The sequence below is a fragment of the Schistocerca nitens genome, chromosome 4 (assembly GCF_023898315.1).
Source record: "Schistocerca nitens isolate TAMUIC-IGC-003100 chromosome 4, iqSchNite1.1, whole genome shotgun sequence".
Lineage (NCBI taxonomy): Eukaryota > Metazoa > Arthropoda > Insecta > Orthoptera > Acrididae > Schistocerca > Schistocerca nitens.
In genome coordinates this window covers 318,850,048-318,870,951 of record NC_064617.1, presented here as the reverse complement: position 1 = coordinate 318,870,951, position 20,904 = coordinate 318,850,048, and the positions used below count along the sequence as shown (strand labels likewise).

General features: G+C 39.5%; 1 protein-coding gene across 6 annotated transcripts in view; it reads left to right on the top strand.

Moving 5' to 3' along the window:
- Positions 1 to 20,904, top strand: part of LOC126252999 (zinc finger protein 143-like) — a 129,631-nt gene that overhangs the window by 48,298 nt on the left and 60,429 nt on the right. For all 6 annotated transcript variants that reach the window (XM_049954033.1, XM_049954035.1, XM_049954032.1 and 3 more), the window contains exon 5: positions 4,416 to 4,559. In XM_049954033.1, coding sequence (XP_049809990.1) covers positions 4,416 to 4,559 — 144 coding nt within the window. The remainder of the gene's footprint in view (positions 1 to 4,415; positions 4,560 to 20,904) is intronic.

Genomic DNA, 20,904 nt, shown 5'->3' with positions numbered 1-20,904 from the left:
TTGCTACTTACTTTAAAGAAGACACGTCAAGTTGCAGACATGCACAATTAAGACACTTACATAAAGCTTTTGGCTACAGCCTTCATCAGTAAAAGAGAGACACACACTATTCACACACACAAGCAAGCACAGCTCATGGAACACAACTGCGAACTTCAGCATCTTGGGGCCAGAATGCAGCTGTCACTTGGGTTGCAAGCACCAAACTGAAGGGGGTGGGGAAGAGGAAAGGATAGTAGTGTACAGGTGGGGAGAGAGACAAACGCTGTCTGGTGGACACCGATTCAGGAGGCTGTGGGGTAGGGAGATGGGGAAAAAAGGGAGGAAAGACAGGTGGATGCATTGGTAGAGGGCCGTAAATAAACAGGGTGGGAGATGATAGGACAGATGGGATGGAAACTGTTGGGTGGTGGGTGGGGGTACAGTATCTTACTGTAGGTTGAGGCTGGGATAATTACAGGAGCAGAGAATTTGTTGTAAGGATAACTCCTATCTGTGTAGTCCAGACAATCTGGTGGTGGAGGTAGGGATCCAGATGGCTTGGCTAGTGAAGAAACCATTGAAATCAAGTGTGTTATGTTCAGCTGCATGTTGTCCCATAGGATGGGCTACTTTGCTCTTGACCACAGTTTGGCAGTGGCCATTCATCTCACTGCACAGCTGGTTGGTAGTCATACCAATATAAAAAGCTGTGCAGTGATTGCAGTACAGCTGGTGAATGACAAGGCTGCTTTCACAGGTGGCCTGGCCCCTGATGGGGTAGGATAAAGCTGTAAATAGGAAGTGCAGGGTGAGTGGATTGGGCAGGTTTTGCATCTGGGTCTTCCACAGAGATATGATCCTTGTGGCAAGGGATTGGGATTGGCATAAGGATGGACTAGGATGTTGTGGAAGTTGAGTGGGCGATAGAACACAACTTTAGGAGGGGTGGGAAGGACCTCAAGTAGGATGTCCCTCATGTAAGGGCATGGTGATAGGTAATCAGAGCCCTGGCGAAGGATGTGGGCTTTTCATTGTGCCTGTCTACAACTTGACATTTATTCATTATATTGTATACTTGACACAAAAGATACATTCATTCCTTTTTTCTTACAATACTCTTGAAGTGAATTACATTTTTTTGAGTGCAAGTCATATTTATCACTTATGTAAAGTTGATTATTTAGTAAATAAATTTCAAATTATAGTTATATCTAAAAACAAAGATGATGTGACTTACCAAATGAAAGTGCTGGCAGGTCGACAGACACACAAACATACACACAAAATTCAAGCTTTCGCAACAAACTGTTGCCTCATCAGGAAAGAGGGAAGGAGAGGGAAAGACGAAAGGATGTGGGTTTTAAGGGAGAGGATAAGGAGTCATTCCAATCCCGGGAGCGGAAAGACTTACCTTAGGGGGAAAAAAGGACGGGTATACACTCGCGCACACACACACATATCCATCCACACATATACAGACACAAGCAGACATATTGGTCTTTAAATATGTCTGCTTGTGTCTGTATATGTGTGGATGGATATGTGTGTGTTTGCGAGTGTATGCCCGTCCTTTTTTCCCCCTAAGGTAAGTCTTTCCGCTCCCGGGATTGGAATGACTCCTTACCCTCTCCCTTAAAACCCACATCCTTTCGTCTTTCCCTCTCCTTCCCTCTTTCCTGATGAGGCAACAGTTTGTTGCGAAAGCTTGAATTTTGTGTGTATGTTTGTGTTTGTTTGTGTGTCTGTCGACCTGCCAGCACTTTCATTTGGTAAGTCACATCATCTTTGTTTTTAGATATATTTTTCCTATGTGGAATGTTTCCCTCTATTATAATCAAATTATAGTTACATACTCATAATTGGATAACACTGTATCTTTAATGTACATTATCTAATATCTTGTTGTGTACAATGTGAACAACTACAGTATTTCATTGGAGGGAGTAACAGGTCAGTTAAGTTGATTGGTGCCTCTGAGATTCACAAGCAGAAGATAGCCAAAAGACAAAGTGGAAACTACAAAAATTATACTTCTGGGGATTTTGAAAACAAATGATAAACTAAACTTGATGTTGGGTGACAATAAAACAATTTTGAGGCATCCAATTGAGGTGATTTTTCTGAAAATTTTGAGACTTGTGGTAAGTTCATGGGATGAGAATGGCAATGAGGACTCTGGGTGCAACAATGAATGAAACCAGACAATGGTGACTTGGAGGAGCTGCTGGCTGGGAAAGTGTAAGGTAAAGTTACTGATTTCAATTGAGTCTGTAATCTCTGATACTTTCATTTTTTTAGAGAGGTGAAAAAGTGAAGTAATTCCTGGTTTGATTTTCTTTTGAAACTTATCAATGGGAGGAAAAAAGATTGAAATCCCTCAGGATTTTATATCAGAGTGGGGCAGCATGAACAGGAAAATAAATGTGTGGCCAGTACTGAGGTGTCATAGTGAGGAGCTAAGTTCTAGAGAGAGCAATAAAAGATGGGGATGAAAGCTAGTGAAATTTGAGCTAAACAAAACTGTAATTGTTGTTGTTTCCTGTTGCTATTTATGTGGAAGTTAGCTTATCCTTTTGTGGTTATGTGATTTGCTTATTAATAATAAATAAATCCTAATGATTTCCTCTTGCATCTTGTTACAGTATGCAGTTCAATTTCTAGCACTTTTCTCTAGAAGAGTGCTAGAGAGTCTGCGATATCAGATAACTATAAGTTCTTGGAGCTTTGATTAGTATATAAAATTTGGAACTCTGGGGTGATTTAAAGTTTAGTAGTTACGAGAGAGAGAGAGAGAGAGAGACTTAGAAGAATAGAGAATTATTATGATTGTATGCCAGAATAGCAAGTAAAGCATCCAGCAGATCAGATTGTAAGGTTACTGACATGGATTTTACCTCAGTAGTAGGCTGCTTATCTTCAGTGTTTTGCCTTCCTACTGTTATTTGATATAGTGACAAGTTTTTTAAAATGATGACTGCACCACTGTGTGACTGAAGTTGTGATTTTTGGTCATTTTTTGACATCTTGATTGCTAGTGAACCAGAGATGTTTAACATCTGATTATAAGTCACTGGCTTTAATACCGATTACTTACCAATGCAAACTTGCTTCGTATTCATGAGGAATTTACATTCCAACAACCAACCATGAACTGACTGAAGCACACCTATTTACAGATGCATGTAAGATTAAAAATCAAAATTGGCTCTTATATTTTGATTATTGACATGAAAGAGAGCAAAATCGGAGGATCAAAATAATAATAATAAAAAGAGTAATTCTGTTTAACTATGACCTGTACTATCAGAAAAAATGCAAAATAATGGATACTATTTTGTGGACATAATTTCTGTTTCTGGGGGGACTTACAGAGTCTGCCAAGCGACTGTTTCTGGGGGGACTTACAGAGTCTGCCAAGCGAGATGGTGCAGTGGTTCGCACACTGACTTGCATTCGAGAGGATGACATTTCAAATCCACATCCAGCAATCCAGATTTAGGTTTTTCGAATTTCCCTAAATTGTTCCAGGCAAATGCCTGGACAGTCCCTTTGAAAGGGCACAACCAAAATTTTCTTCGCCGTCCTTGCAACAGTCCGAGCATGTGCTCCATCTCTAACGAACTTGATGTTGACATGACGCTAAACCCCAATCTTACTTCCTTCACAGTGTCTGCCAAAAGTTGCTAAAGATGAAATTTTGCAAATCAAATTAACAAGCAAAAAAAAAAGTTCTTCTAGTGGAAGGGTGCATTTTTGGAGGTGGAAAATCTTTAATTAGAAAACTATTGTACTGAATTTTGGAAATAAGCATTATTTAAGATTCAAACATTCTGGAACCCAAATTTTTTGAATATGAATAACTTTCTATTTTAAAAGTGTTTTCAAAAAGTAAAATGTTTATTGAAGATAGGGGAAGGAGGTTTCTTAAATGAGCTAACCTACTTCAGAAACAAACTGCTGAAACTGCTGATTGCTTATTGAAAATTTCACATCTACTTGTTTCCTACGAATCTTGAATTATGGATATTTCTGTATAAAAAAATTATTCCAGGTGAAATATCTGTAATATTAGCATTAGTGATTGAGAAACTATATAGTGAATAATCAAATCTGGTAGAAAAAGCGATGAATGAGAAATTATTTTGTGTAACTGTCATGTAACGCTCTCCAAAAAAAAAAAAAAGAGATAAATGAAAGGAGAAAAGAAAGGGAAAAAAATTGACTGTAAGACATGGCATAAGAACAAGCAGGATGGTTGCATCTTGCTCTGTTACAAATGATCTTGGGTTTTGTAAGGTTAGCTGAGTCCAAACATGATACTATCTTGCTTTGGCATTAGTGGCAATACTCATTGTTATGTGCTTATTTTCAATCATTAACTATAATTTGAAACATATGTCTCAAAAATTTCAGTACTTGTTCTCCCTTTTTAGTTGCAGAAGAAGTCCAAGCTGATGAAGAAAATGTTCCAGAATGCAACACAATCATTATCCAAGGACTACCAAAATATCTGGAGGGGCAAGCAATCAAACTTGAAGACGGTTCAACTGCACTGATCCATGCTGCTCCCAGAGGAGGTGATAGACAAATTGTTTTCAACTTTTAATTTACTGTATCAGAAAAGTTACATTGTGAAAAAAATTGTCATTGCATTACTGCAGGCTAGTACCAACTGCTGCTAGCACAGATGTAGTCTGATAGAGTCATTATCTTAAAGTATGTTGTTTTTATTTCCTTATTCAGTCTGAATTTTTTACATTTGGAATTCATAGCTTATGTCAGGGGTATAACTCATTCGCATTGATTTGTTCCATTTCCTGAGCGAATTTCTTGTAGGATTTTTAAATAGGTTGGCTGTAGTAAGTGCCATGTACAGCGGTTGGACACCCTGGTTCAAACACCTCATTTTCAGAGGTTGTATTTTGACTTATCAGTAACACATTGATATTTCCTTTTGTTTTCCCCTTCTACCACAATTCCCTGGAAGTATTCTTAGCTGCCAGTACGTCTGTAATAGTGTACCTAGAATAGAGATGCATGTGTAGACATTCATCAGTGATTTGATTTAATTTAATTTGCATTTGGTCCTGTTAAAATACATTTTTTGCAAAGGTTGTACTGTAATGTAGGACAAGTCAAAGAATACAACATTATATGGAGAACTGGAAAAAACAAACAACGATACTGAGAGAGAATTTCTGCAGTGCATTATTGAGTTATTTAGCTAGATAGGTACATGTTCCACGGATCATTTTGCATGATAGATCATAATGATGTGGGACGAGTAATTTTACATTCACATTACAAATTAATTTGTACATATTGTTACATTCTGAACATTTCTAAAACTTTTTTCCAAAAAAGAAAAAAAAACTATAGGAATAGGTGGAGTTGTCAAGGAGAAACTTTCTCAATTTGTTTTCAAATTTTACTTTGCTGTCTGTCAGATATTTTATATCAATGGGCAAGTGATCAGAAATTTTTATTGCAGCATTGTGCACGCCTTTATGTGCTAAAGACAACCTTAATGTGGAGAAATGAATATCATTGTTCCTTTTGAAGTATAGTGGATTATTTACAACTAACTTCACAAGGGAATAAATGTACTGTGAAGGAGTAATCAGAGTGCCCAACTCCTTAACAGATGTAGCATGTTTTTGTACATCAAAGACTTTCTTCCTCAAAGATGAGTTACCCAAGAACATTATTATTCCATATGACATTACTGAATGAAAACATGCAACATATGTCAGTTTATTGATTTATCCCTCTCCAAGATTTGCAGTGATTCTGAGTGCAAATGTGGCTGAACTAAGTTGTTTTACAAGTTCAAAAATTTGCTTTTTCCAATTTAAATTCTCATCAACATGGACACCTTAAAATTTTGAACTTTCCACCCTATTTTTTTATTTCCTCACCATGTATTACACTTATCACTGATGTAGTATCCCTAGATGTGCAGAACTGAACAAGTTGTGTCTTTTTAAGATTGAGGGTGAGACCATTCACAGAAAACTAATAAACAATACTTTTAAGAACTTTGTTTAACGTTTCTTCTGTTTCTGTATGTATGCTTGGATTGATTACAACACCAATGTCACATGCAAATAGAACTAATTCTGCCTGTGGCACATTAGATGGAAGATTGTTTACCTTAAATAGTTAACATGGGAGTCATATGTTCATTTGTTTAACCACACTTTACTCCACATATTATATATTTTGTGCATGCTTGCACAAGCATTCTTGGGTGTGTGTGCTTGTCAAGCAACTAGTTAAGTGTGTGACCACCTTAATAGGTCATTGCCAAGGTGGTCAAAACTTTTATTACATAATTTTTAAAGAAGTTTAAAGACTGTCAATGTTTGTGGGACATGTAATGTGAGAAGTATACCAACAGAGATGCAAGAAATTAATCACTTACTTCATTGTGTAAGTGTCAAAAACACAGCAGAATGTTCTAATGTGTGTGAAATCTTATGGCACTTAACTGCTAAGGTCATCAGTCCCTAAGCTTACACACTACTTAACCTAAATTATCCTAAGGACAAACACACACACCCATGCCCAAGGGAGGACTCGAATCTCCGCCGAGACCAGCCGCACAGTCTATGACTGCAGTACCTTAGACCGCTCGGCTAATCCCGTGCGGCACACAGTATTTATAACAAGGGGTGTGCCACAATAATTTGCAGTCATCTTACATCTAATTTGAAGTGAGATTTATTAAACTCATACAGCACATATTTTATTAAATACATTACATTTACATGAACACTAGCTTAGTGCCTGCTGCTTTGCTCACAGACTGTACAGTCTGCAGAGATTTTTTTTAATCAAATTTTTATGTTGTTCACAAATTGCAATCCCTTCTAAGCTTTTTCACCCTAATTAAGGCCATACAAGTATGATATTTTCTGAATGTACTTCTGACCAAAAAGCAGTTCTGGTAGCTGGTGTCCAGAGATTTTTTTAATCGTGGCTTTTGTGTTCTTGTGGAGATATTTCCATAGCAGCTTTCATCCCCTGACAAATATTTCTTTATATCTAACTAAGAAGTGAAATACGAATTTTTATAAATTTAGCTTTAAATTTTTTTTTTTTTTTCATGTAACAAAATACACACATCAAAAAAAGTTTTCCATCACCCCGGTTCCCAGAACTACTGAAGATAGACGTAGACTGTGGATATTGTATCACAGACACAGTCTCTTTGACTATTCAGAGACATCACTAAACCCACGCAAAGATGTAAATAACCATGCATGAGCAGTGCCTGTTAAATGGAGGGGTTCCAACAGCTGTTCAGTTCCAGTCATTCCACCAGGAAGGAGGTAGACGGCTTGTGGTGTTTGTAGTTCACCCCTGCATAGACGGTCAATACCGTGGTTCGATCAAGTCCACATTGTTACTTTGTGCCAGGAAGGGCTCTCAACAAGGGAAGTGTCCAGGTGTCTCGGAGTGAAACAAAGCGATGTGTTTCAGACATGAAGGAGATACAGAGAGACAGGAACTGTCGATGACATGCCTCGCTCAGGCCGCCCAAGGGCTATTACTGCAGTGGATGACCACCTATGGATTATGGCTTGGAGGAACCCTGACAACAACGCCGACGGCAACACCACGATGTTGAATAATGCTTTTCTTGCAGCCACAGGATGCCATATTACATCTCAAACTGTGCGTAATAGGCTGCATGATGTGCAACTTCACTCCCGGCGTCCATGGCAAGGTCCATCATTGCTACCACGACACCATGCAGCGCAGTACAAATGGGGCCCAGCAACATGTCAAATGGACTGCTCAGGACTGGCATCATGTTCTCTTTACTGATGAGTGTCGCATATGCCTTCAACCAGACAATTATCGGAGATGTGTTTGGAGGCAACCCGGTCAGGCTTAATGCCTTATACGCACTGTCCAGTGAGTGCAGCAAGGTGGAGGTTCCCTGCTGTATTGGGGTGGCATTATGTGCGGCCAACGAACGCCGCTGGTGGTCATGGAAGGTGCCGCAATGGTTGTACAATATGTGAATGCCATCCTCCGACCGATAGTGCAACCATATTGGCAGCATATTGGCAAGGCTTTCGTCTTCATGGACGACAATTCATGCCCCCATCGTGCACATTTTGTGAATGACTTCCTTCAGGATAATGACATCGCTCGACTAGAGTGGCCAGCATGTTCTCCAAACATGAACCCTATCAAACATGCCTGAGATAGATTGAAAAGGGCTGTTTATAGACGACATGACCCACCAATCACTCGGAGGGATCTACACTGAATCGCCATTGAGGAGTGAGACAATCTGGACCAACAATCCTTGATGAACTTGTGGATGGTATGCCATGACGAATACAGGCATGCATTAATGCAAGAGAATGTGCTATTGGGTATTAGAGGTACTGATGTGTGGAGCAATATGGACCACCACCTCTGAAGGTCTCGCTGTATGGTGGTACAACATGCCATGTGTGATTTTCATGAGCAATAAAAAGGGCGGAATTGATGTTGGTCTCTATTCCAATTTTCTGTACAGGTTCCGGAACTCTTGGAACCGAGGTGATGCAAAACTTTTTTTGATGTGTGTATTTTCTTAAAAATTTTCATCCACTGTTGTACTCCCTTAAGGATTAAATCCCCAGAAACACTGAAACACGAATTTTTGTCTTTCTAGCCAGTTGTCATATGTGTAGCTTTAAAATCCTTTAGCAGTTCTTTAGTAATTGTTTATTTTCAAAGACTTTCACCCCCTATTTTACCCCTTTAGTGGTTGAATTTCCAAAAATGCTGAAACATTTACTTTTTATTTTCTGACTGAGAAACCAAAGACCAGTTTTTGTAGATGTAGCTTCAAAACTCTTTTAATAGCGACATACTTTCAAAAACTTTCATCTACTATGTCTCCCAATTATAGGTGGAATTTTGCACAGTCCCTTCTTAAATGATGCCTACAGTATAAGAGCCACACTCGCTCCAATGTCAAGTTTCTATCCTTAGTGGTTTGGGCTGGATAGTGATGGGTTAGTGAATCAGTCTGATCCTATTTCACCCCTTTAGGAGTTGAATTTCCAAAAAACAGTGAAATATGTATTTCTTCATCTCCAACCGAGAAGCCAAACACCAATATTCAATATTTAGCTTTAAAAATGCTTTCACAGTGAAATATTTTCATAAATCATTTCACTCCCATAGGGATTGAATTTTCAAAAACAGTGACATATGTATGTTTTATTTCTAACAGATAAACCAAATTTAAAATTTCATAGATTTAGGTTTAAAAATGCTTTCCTAATATTATATTTTCTTAAAAGAATCCCCTTAGGGGTTCAGTTTCCAAAAACACTAAAACACTTATTTCTTTACTTTCTCAGACGTTAAGTCTGGTTGAGAATGGAAAGTGACGCGGACCTTGATCAAGCGTCACTTCCTATTAACTGTACGGTATGTGTTATATTGCATTTAGGAACTTTCGGGTAATTGAACATGTATCAATAATTACGGATTTCTGTAGTTGTATATATATGTTTGGATGTAGCTGTATTGCACTGATGTACTGGTGGATATTGTGTGGTATGACTCCTGTAGTTGATAGTATAATTGGTATGATGTCAACTTTATCCTGATGCCACATGTCTTTGACTTCCTCAGCCAGTTGGATGTATTTTTCAATTTTTTCTCCTGTTTTCTTTTGTATATTTGTTGTATTGGGTATGGATATTTCGATTAGTTGTGTTAATTTCTTCTTTTTATCGGTGAGTATGATGTCAGGTTTGTTATGTGGCGTTGTTTTATCTGTTATAATGGTTCTGTTCTAGTATAATTTGTATTCATCATTCTCCAGTACATTTTGTGGTGCATACTTGTATGTAGGAACTTGTTGTTTTAAAAGTTTATGTTGTAAGGCAAGCTGTTGATGTATTATTTTTGCGACATTGTCATGTCTTCTGGGGTATTCTGTATTTGCTAGTATCGTACATCCGCTTGTGATGTGATCTACTGTTTCTATTTGTTGTTTACAAAGTCTGCATTTATCTGTTGTGGTATTGGGATCTTTAATAATATGCTTGCTGTAATACCTGGTGTTTATTGTTTGATCCTGTATTGCAATCATGAATCCTTCTGTCTCACTGTATATATTTCCTTTTCTTAGCCATGTGTTGGATGCGTCTTGATCGATGTGTGGCTGTGTTAGATGATACGGGTGCTTGCCATGAAGAAAAAACACAACACAACACAATCATACACAACAAAATAAATGAAAACACAACTATGGAAGAGTTACAACTACTGGTTTATATAGGAGCACTCACTACACTAAATATACACACTAGACAGAGATCAGAACCAACCAACACACAGAAGAAACCCACAAAACCAGCATGGCAACACAGGCTACAGATCAGAATAGAAAAACTGAGAAAAGACATCGGACAGCTAACACAATTTATAAGAAATGAAATCTCGGAAAAAAAACGAAAAAGGTTAGGTAAAATCTCACAACAAGAAGCGACAGAGCAATTAGACGAAAAGAAGCAGAAATTACAAGCATTAGCCAAACGACTCAGAAGATACAAAAAAAGTGAAAATAGAAGGAAACAAAACCAAACATTCAACACAAACCAAAAGAAATTTTACCAGACAATAGATAACACACACATTAAAATAAACAATCCACCAAACATAACAGACATGGAACACTTCTGGAGCAACATATGGTCAAACCCGGTACAACATAACAGGCATGCACGGTGGATACAAACAGAAACAGACACATACAAGATGATACCACAAATGCCTGAAGTGATAATTTTGCAACATGAAGTCACCCAAGCAATTAATTCTACTCACAATTGGAAAGCCCCTGGAAATGATAAAATAGCAAATTTCTGGTTAAAGAAGTTCACCTCAACACATTCACATCTAACTAAATTATTTAACAGTTACATTGCAGACCCATACACATTCCCTGATACACTTACACATGGAATAACTTATCTGAAACCTAAAGATCAAGCAGACACGGCAAACCCAGCTAAATATCGCCCCATAACATGCCTACCAACAATATACAAAATATTAACTTCAATCATTAAACAGAAATTAATGACACATACAACACAGAACAAAATTATAAATGAAGAACAAAAAGGCTGTTGCAAAGGAGCACGAGGATGTAAAGAGCAACTGATAATAGATGCAGAGGTGACATATCAAGCTAAAACTAAACAAAGGTCGCTACACTACGCATACATTGATTACCAAAAAGCTTTTGATAGTGTACCCCACTCATGGTTACTACAGATATTGGAAATATACAAAATAGATCCTAAATTGATACAGTTCCTAAACATAGTAATGAAAAATTGGAAAACCACACTTAATATACAAACAAATTCAAATAATATCACATCACAGCCAATACAGATTAAGCGTGGAATATACCAAGGAGACTCATTAAGTCCTTTCTGGTTCTGCCTTGCTCTGAACCCACTATCCAACATGCTAAATAATACAAATTATGGATACAATATTACTGGAACATACCCACACAAAATCACACATTTGCTATACATGGATGATCTAAAACTACTGGCAGCAACAAATCAACAACTCAACCAATTACTAAAGATAACAGAAGTATTCAGCAATGATATAAGTATGGCTTTTGGAACAGACAAATGTAAGAAAAATAGCATAGTCAAGGGAAAACACACTAAACAAGAAGATTACATATTGGATAACCACAGCGACTGCATAGAAGCGATGGAAAAAACGGATGCCTATAAATATCTAGGATACAGACAAAAAATAGGAATAGATAATACAAATATTAAAGAAGAACTAAAAGAAAAATATAGACAAAGACTAACAAAAATACTGAAAACAGAATTGACAGCAAGAAACAAGACAAAAGCTATAAATACATATGCCATACCAATATTGACCTACTCATTTGGAGTAGTGAAATGGAGTAACACAGACCTAGAAGCACTCAATACACTTACACGATCACAATGCCACAAATATAGAATACATCACATACATTCAGCAACAGAAAGATTCACATTAAGCAGAAAGGAAGGAGGAAGGGGATTTATCGATATAAAAAACCTACATTATGGACAGGTAGACAATTTAAGAAAATTCTTTATAGAACGAACAGAAACTAGCAAAATACACAAAGCAATCACTCATATAAATACATCGGCTACACCACTACAATTTCATAACCACCTCTACAACCCTTTAGATCACATAACATCAACAGATACGAAGAAAGTAAATTGGAAAATGAAAACACTTATTATTATTATTATTATTATTATTATTATTATTATTATTATTATTATTATTATTTAATTTGTAACCAAGAAGTCAAATACCAATGTTCATAGATGTAGCTTTAAAAATACTTTGGTAGTTCTTTAATAATGATATATTTTCAAAAAAGTTTTCACCCACTATTTAACCCCCATAGGGTTAAATTTCCAAAAATGCTGGAGCATGTATTTCTTTATTTCTGACCAAGTAACCAGTTTTCATGTCTAGCCTCAAAATTGCCTTAATAGTGACATTTTTCAGGAAAAAATCTCTTCATTCCCTATTTCACCCTCTTAGGGTTGGAATTTCAAAAAATCTCTTCTTAAATGATGCCGACAATATAAGAATCACAACTTGTCTAAATTTGAAGTTTCTATCCTAATCATTTGGGGCTGGGATGATAAGTCAGTAAGTCAGTCAGGACATTGCCTTTTATTTATAGAGATTTATTTATTTAGTCATGATGAAATTCATCGTGCACCTGTAAAAGACGTTGCTGCTTTCAGGAATAGTAATAACTGTGGAAATACACCTGCAGTGAAGTATGCCAGTAGCTAAAAACAATAATAGAGATAAAGGCTTCTCTCGTCTCTTTTTCGTCAAATGTGACTAGATGAAGTTACAAGTTCAGAAAAAAATTTCTTGACCATTCTTAAATAATTTCAGAAGTTGTCAGATCCCAGCTCCATCACTAATAAAGCGTGCATGAAATACTTTATTTAAAAAAGCCATTTCTCAGCCCCATCTTCCTCTCTCCTGTTTCTAGCCTTGTTGGTTGTAAACATCAAGGCAATCAGTTTTTGTAACGTTGTTATAACAAACAGCATCTCGAGCAACATAACCTCATTGTACTTAACACAAAGAACAAGCGGCCAGTGATAAGAGCATGCCAGTTCTGTGGTAGGTGAGTGCCTTTTTTCAAAAAATAATTTATTAATCGGAACTGTACAATATATCAACATAATACAGACAAATTCACGTCAAGTAGCACACAAAAAGTGTCTTTGATATTCAGTACATAAAAAGTTTCATTGTTTTCTTTTCCACATCACCACCACATCCAGCAGTTGATTGTCTTCTTCTTCTTCTTCTTCTTCTTCTTACATTTATGGTGTGGTCATAGTTGTTGCTTCTCTTCAACTACATCTACATCCATGCTCTACAAACCACTGTGAAGAGCATGACATATTCCTAGAGTCGTCATTTAAAACCAGTTCTTGAAACTTGGTTAGTAGACATTCTTGGGATAGTTTATGTGTTTTCAAGAGTCTGCCACTCAGTTTCTTCAGTATCTCAGTGACACTCACCCAAGGGTAATTCAATCCTTTTTACCATTCATGCTGCATATACATTCAATATCCCCTTTCGGTACTGTTTGGTACACTTGACCAATCACGTGAGTGATTTGTTGATAAGATTAGATTCTATTCTACCAATAAACTGAAGTGTGCTACCCTTGACTGAGCCTGTGTCATCATTCTGTTTCATGTCCTTATAAAGTGTTACACCCAGTTATTTGTATGAATTTACCAGTTCCAATTGTGACTCATTGTTGTTATAGTCATAGGATAATACGTGTTTTTTCATTTTGTGAGTGCACAGTTTTACATTTCAAGCTGCCAATTTTTGCACCACTTTGAAAACTTAGCAAGAGCTGAGTTAATATTTATGCTGCTTTTTTTCAGACTATACTTCTTTATAGATCAGTGCAGCATCTGTGAAAAGTGAGAGATTACTACTAATATTGTCCACAAGGTGGTTAAGATATAACACGAATAGCAAGGGGCCCAATATATTTCCGTCTGGTACACCCTAAGTTACATCTGCATCTGTTGATGAATTTCCATCGAGGGTAACTTGCTGCATCCTCCCTACCCGGAAATCCTCAATCCAGTCACAAATTTCACTTGATACCCCATAGGAGTGTACTTTTGGTAACAAGCATAGATGCGGTATTGGGTCAAATGCTCCTCAGGAATTGAGAAATATTGCAACTACCTGACTGCCTTGATCCCCAGCTTTCAGTATGTCAGAAGAGAGAAGTGTGAGTTGGGTTTCACACAGTCGATGTTATCAGAATCCATGCTGGGTGGCATGGAGGAGGTCATTCTGTTTGAAATACCTCATTATCCTTGGGCTCAGAATATGTTCTAAGATTCTACGACAAATGGATATCAAGGATACTGTACGGTACTTTTGTGGATCAGTTCTGCTACTCTTCTTGTAAACAGGCGTGACCTGTGCTTTCTTCCAGCTACTGGGTATGGTTTTCCATTTGAGAGATTTATGACAGATATAGCCAACAGGGGGGGGGGGGGGCTGGGGGGGGGGGCATCTCAGTTGCAAATTGGGTAAAGAATCTAATATGAATTCTATTAGGCTCTGGGGCTTTGTTCAGCTGGATGTCTTGTCGCACCCACCACTAACAAAACCATAACTAGCCCAATTGATATTTGGAAGATTAAAGTCACCTCCAGTGATTACAGTATGATTAGAGAACTTTTATGCAAGATAACTAAGGTTTTCTTCAAAGTGTTTGGTTACATCTGCAAGTGAAAGTCTGGTGGTCAGTAGAAGGATCCCATTATAAGAAAATGCCCACCTTTGGTACGGAGTCTTGCCCAAACAATCTCATGTGTGGCTTCAGTTTCTGTCTCTGTGAATTTAAGTTTCTTGTCTTCTGTGACAAATATACCACCTCCATTTCCCATTAGTCTATCCTTTCGGTATATGCTTAAATTTTCCGCATAAATCTCACTACTGTCAACTGCTGCTTTTAACCAGCTTTCTGTACCTATTATTATGTGTGGTTCACTGCATTTTAGGTGTGCTTCAAACTCTGGCTGTTTGTTGCAAATGCTTTAGCAGATAACCACTAAGATTTTGATATTCCCACCTATGGAGCACGTTTCTTTGGATCTTACATTGATATTTCTGGGTTTCCTACAGCTATTATTATATGGATGGAATGGAGAGTCACCTAATCAAAAACAAAAAGAAAAGAAAGGAAAAAAAGCTCCCTTGTGTGCACCCACAGACAGCAAGCCAGCTGGGTAGCAGCATCTGATGTGTAGTGCACACCTAACACATTTAGGGAAACTCTACAGTTCTCAACCCTATGGCGCAAGTCTAGGAAGTCGCAACCTATCTCACAGAGCCACCAAAATCCCTGGTTCAAGCCCGCCACTCAAAACCAGGGGGCCACAATATGTTTTGGGGAAAATGCTGCAGATTGTCATCTTTGTTGAAACTCTGTAAGCAAGACTGGTATCCCAACCTTCTCTGCCAGTCACTGGAATGAACCCAACAAGTATGATCTCAGAGACCAGGTCATAGACTCATATAAGATGTCCCACATTCTGCCATTGATTGCACCCTGTTTCTTCAGTGGCTGCCATAATAGCCTTTTCAATGAGACCCCCAGGCATATGCACTGAGTGCGCGTGGTGTTCCTTCCCATCCCTTGCTATCATTCTTTAATGGATACCGTTATTTGTAGTATGTCTGAACTGCCAACGATTAATAGGCTGATACCGTTTTGTATTTGCCTCCCCCTGACATTACAAACAGCACATTTCTCAGCAGGTGAAATGGGTCTCACTGTATCATTTTCAGTTTCAGTGGAAGATAGCACCATGAACTTGTTGATTAGTGGGATGGGTATAACATCTTAAGTTCTCCTTAGTCCCTGTCTTCTCTGTACAGGTCCTACACTTGTCATCTCCTGGTTTTCGTGCCTCTACACCTATGACCTCATAAATACTCTGCAGACCACTGTGAACTGCATGGCTGAGGATATGTCCCACTGTACCAGTCATTAGGGTTTCTTCCTGTTCCATTCACGTATGGAGCACGGGAAGAATGATTTTTTTGAATGTCTCTGTGCATGCTGTAATTACAGTAGAGCGTCGATTATCCAAAGTTATTGGGGGACATGGGTGTTCGGAAAACTGGTTTGTTCAGATAATTGGACGGTACATGTTTATTTGCCAAAAAGAAGTACTGTACAGAAAATTTATTCATAAAAACAGGCATCTCTTTTAGTATTACAAAGTAACATACAAAGGCAGCTTCAGTAGGAATATAAACTATGTGGCACAGTTTATTAAACAAAAATATATACATATTACATACGCATTTTGCATGAACAATACACACAGTATACAAAATTATCACACAGAATGGGACCTGAGATAGGTTCTCCTTGCGATCTCTTTTGTGTAAACCGCTTGTAAACAGCATCATCTGTGTTAGCGGCGAGCTTCATAGTTTTACGGCTTGTTGATCCATCAGTAGAATTAAGCATAGCTATAAAATTTGCTATGCTCGTCTTTTGTTTTTTTTTATATCCGTAATTGTCGACTTCCCCACCTTGTACTCATTGGATAAAGTGGTTGCAGATTCACCTTCTTCTAACCTTTTAATAATCTCGTACTTGTCCCTCATAGAAAGGACAACGCATTTACATGTAAGCATTTTGTATCGTCAAGTTCACTTCTTCACGCAGCAGCAGACAAGTGGTCGTAACAGAGAACAGAAGGTGACTGTTTGCACCGTGAGAAGCTCTTCTTGGGGGCACGCAATCCTTCAAACTGCGCAGAGCGGCACGCCTCAACTCTAAGCTGGCGCAGCTGTTGCTGTGAACGGCTTTGATACTGCCGCTACTTCTACTGCCAGTGCCAAGCTGACAGAAGTGTGCTGATTGTTGAAACACAGCGACTGGCGGCTTGGCCGGTCAGCAGCGCCTTGTGAAGGCCCCATTAGAAGCAATGTTCTGCCAGCAGTGGCCCAGTGCGGCAACTACTGTGGGAAACTTGGTTTGGGAGTGAGGGGAATGATGGACGGTAGGGTGGAAGAGTAACAGGTGCGAGCGAGTACACAGTTCGGTTAAGCGGTCGTTCGGTTGACCTACATTCGGATAATCGACACTCTACTGTATTCTAATCTTATCCTCATGATCCCTATGTGAGCAATACATAGGGAGTTGTAGTATATTCCTATAGTCATCATTTCAGGATAGTTTACATCCATCTTCAAGAGTTTGCCATTTCAGTTGCTTCGGTATCGCTGTGACACATTCCCATGGATAAAACCAACCTTTGACCATTCATGCTGCCCTTCTCTGTATACATTCCATATCTCCTCTTAGTCCTGTTTGGTACAGCTCCCACATGATTTAGCAATATTCTACACTCCTGGAAATTGAAATAAGAACACCGTGAATTCATTGTCCCAGGAAGGGGAAACTTTATTGACACATTCCTGGGGTCAGATACATCACATGATCACACTGACAGAACCACAGGCACATAGACACAGGCAACAGAGCATGCACAATGTCGGCACTAGTACAGTGTATATCCACCTTTCGCAGCAATGCAGGCTGCTATTCTCCCATGGAGACGATCGTAGAGATGCTGGATGTAGTCCTGTGGAACGGCTTGCCATGCCATTTCCACCTGGCGCCTCAGTTGGACCAGCATTCGTGCTGGACGTGCAGACCGCGTGAGACGACGCTTCATCCAGTCCCAAACATGCTCAATGGGGGACAGATCCGGAGATCTTGCTGGCCAGGGTAGTTGACTTACACCTTCTAGAACACGTTGGGTGGCACGGGATACATGCGGACGTGCATTGTCCTGCTGGAACAGCAAGTTCCCTTGCCGGTCTAGGAATGTTAGAACGATGGGTTCGATGACGGTTTGGATGTACCGTGCACTATTCAGTGTCCCCTCGACGATCACCAGTGGTGTACGGCCAGTGTAGGAGATCGCTCCCCACACCATGATGCCGGGTGTTGGCCCTGTGTGCCTCGGTCATATGCAGTCCTGATTGTGGCGCTCACCTGCACGGTGCCAAACACGCATACGACCATCATTGGCACCAAGGCAGAAGCGACTCTCATCGCTGAAGACGACACGTCTCCATTCGTCCCTCCATTCACGCCTGTCGCGACACCACTGGAGGCGGGCTGCACGATGTTGGGGCGTGAGCGGAAGACGGCCTAACGGTGTGCGGGACCGTAGCCCAGCTTCATGGAGACGGTTGCGAATGGTCCTCGCCGATACCCCAGGAGCAACAGTGTCCCTAATTTGCTGGGAAGTGGCGGTGCGGTCCCCTACGGCACTGTGTAGGATCCTACGGTCTTGGCATGCATCCGTGCGTCGCTGCAGTCCGGTCCCAGGTCGACGGGCACGTGCACCTTCCGCCGACCACTGGCGACAACATTGATGTACTGTGGAGACCTCACGCCCCACGTGTTGAGCAATTCAGCGGTACGTCCACCCGGCCTCCCGCATGCCCACTATACGCCCTCGCTCAGAGTCCGTCAACTGCACATACGGTTCACGTCCACGCTGTCGCGGCATGCTACCAGTGTTAAAGACTGCGATGGAGCTCCGTATGCCACGGCAAACTGGCTGACACTGACGGCGGCGGTGCACAAATGCTGCGCAGCTAGCGCCATTCGACGGCCAACACCTCGGTTCCTGGTGTGTCCGCTGTGCCGTGCGTGTGATCATTGCTTGTACAGCCCTCTCGCAGTGTCCGGAGCAAGTATGGTGGGTCTGACACACCGGTGTCAATGTGTTCTTTTTTCCATTTCCAGGAGTGTATAACCAGCTGCATGAGTGATTTGTAAGCAATTTCCTTTGTAGACTGACTGCACTTCCACAGTATTCTGCCAATAAATCGAAGTCTACCTTCTGCTTTACCCACAACTGAACCTATGTGATCATTCCATTTCATATCCCTGCAAGCGTTACACCTAGGTATTTTTATGACTTGGCCTACTCCAACTGTACCCCACTGATATTGTAGTCATAGGCTACTACATTTTTTCATTTTGTGAAGTGCACAGTCTTACATTTTTAAACACTTAAAGCAATTTGCCAATTCTTTGCACCACTTTGAAATCTTATCAAGATCTGACTGAATATTTGTGCAGCTTCTTTGAGACAGATAACTGAGTCATCTGCAAAAAGCCTGGGGTTACTATTAATGTTGTCTGCAAGGTCATTAATATCCAACATGAACAGCAAGTATCCCAACACACTTCCTTGGGGCACACCCAAAGTTACTTCCATACCTGACGACGATTCTCCATTCAAGACAATATGCTGCATCCTTCCAACCAAAAAGTCCTCGATCCAGTCACAAATTGTGCTTGATACTCCATATGATTGCACATTTGACAGTAAGCATAGATGTGGTAGTAAGTCAAATGCTTTTTCAAAATCAAAAAATACTGCTTCTACCTGGTTGCCTTGATTTAAAGCTTTCTGTGTGTCATTTGAGAAAAGTATAAGTTAGAATACACGTGATCGATGTTTTAGAAACCGATGCTGGTTGGCATGGAGGAAGTCGTTCTGTTCGAGATACCTCATTATGTTAGAGTATTATGAGTAATTCTGCTACTTTGACTTTTTTTATATCCAATATTGATGCTTGCCCACACATTCTCCGAGTTTTATTGGCATTTTTCTTTCAGTCTTTGGGAAAGGCTTTAGACTTCCTTTTCCTGTCACTGCTTAAGTCACATTAAATTCTTGGATGCCATTTTCAACAACCTTGCTTCCTTCACCTTCTGATAAGTTACCTGAATTTTCTGGTAAACAATGGGCACCTTCATGTACCGTTGAGTGTGAAGAAGTACCATCATCTCCAGTGGCAACTGTGACTATTGTGTCATTTTGAGCATTCTTGTATACAGCCAATGAAGTTTCTAGACAAAATATATTTCTGTTTTCGATTAATATAATATCAGCAACATTATCAATAAAAATAATCGCAGGAAAATTTATCTGCATCATCAGATTGTAAAGGAAAAGCAACTGAGAAGGTCATGTATGAAATTAATTCTTCTTCTGTGCATTTAACTTCCCTGTTATTATTGTTTTTGCCTCCCTAAATGGGTTAGGTGTGCGCCACTCATCAGATGCTGCTACCCAGATAACGGAGTGTGTGTGGGGTGCACACAAGGGAGTTTTTTCCCCTTCCTTTTTCTTTTTTTCTTCTCTTTTTCTTTTTGATTAGGTGACTCTCCGTCCCATCCATATAATGATAGTTGTAGGAAACACAGAAATATTAATTCTGCTTTTACTGGAAAACGTGTGGTTAAGGGGGTTTTCTAAAAATCTTTGGCAGAAATGACTAAAGCGCATTATGAGTGAAGTGTGTCTGTCCGATTCACATTGCAATAAATCAGTTGTGATACTAAGTTTCGTAGTTTTAGTAGATTACTGTTAGTGTGAGGCAATCAATTTTCAATCACTCTCAGGAAGGAATATCCACTTTCATATGCTAATTGCAGCCAAGAAACAAATTCTCCCTCAGTAAAAAAGATCATCTCATGTTGTGTCTTCCGAGGGTTAAGTGTGAGGATGAGGTGGCACTTGAACACAAAAGATTGGTGCAACACACGACACTTAGTAAACAACAGTTTGATATTACTTAACTTTATTAGATGCAGCATACACGTACATGACAGGCCACAATACAAGCAAAGTGTTCTGCAGAGCACATTAAATCCAGTCCGTTTAGGCAGAGGTCACAAAAGTCCAAGTAACGATGACAGATTATCAGGCCATGTTAACCACA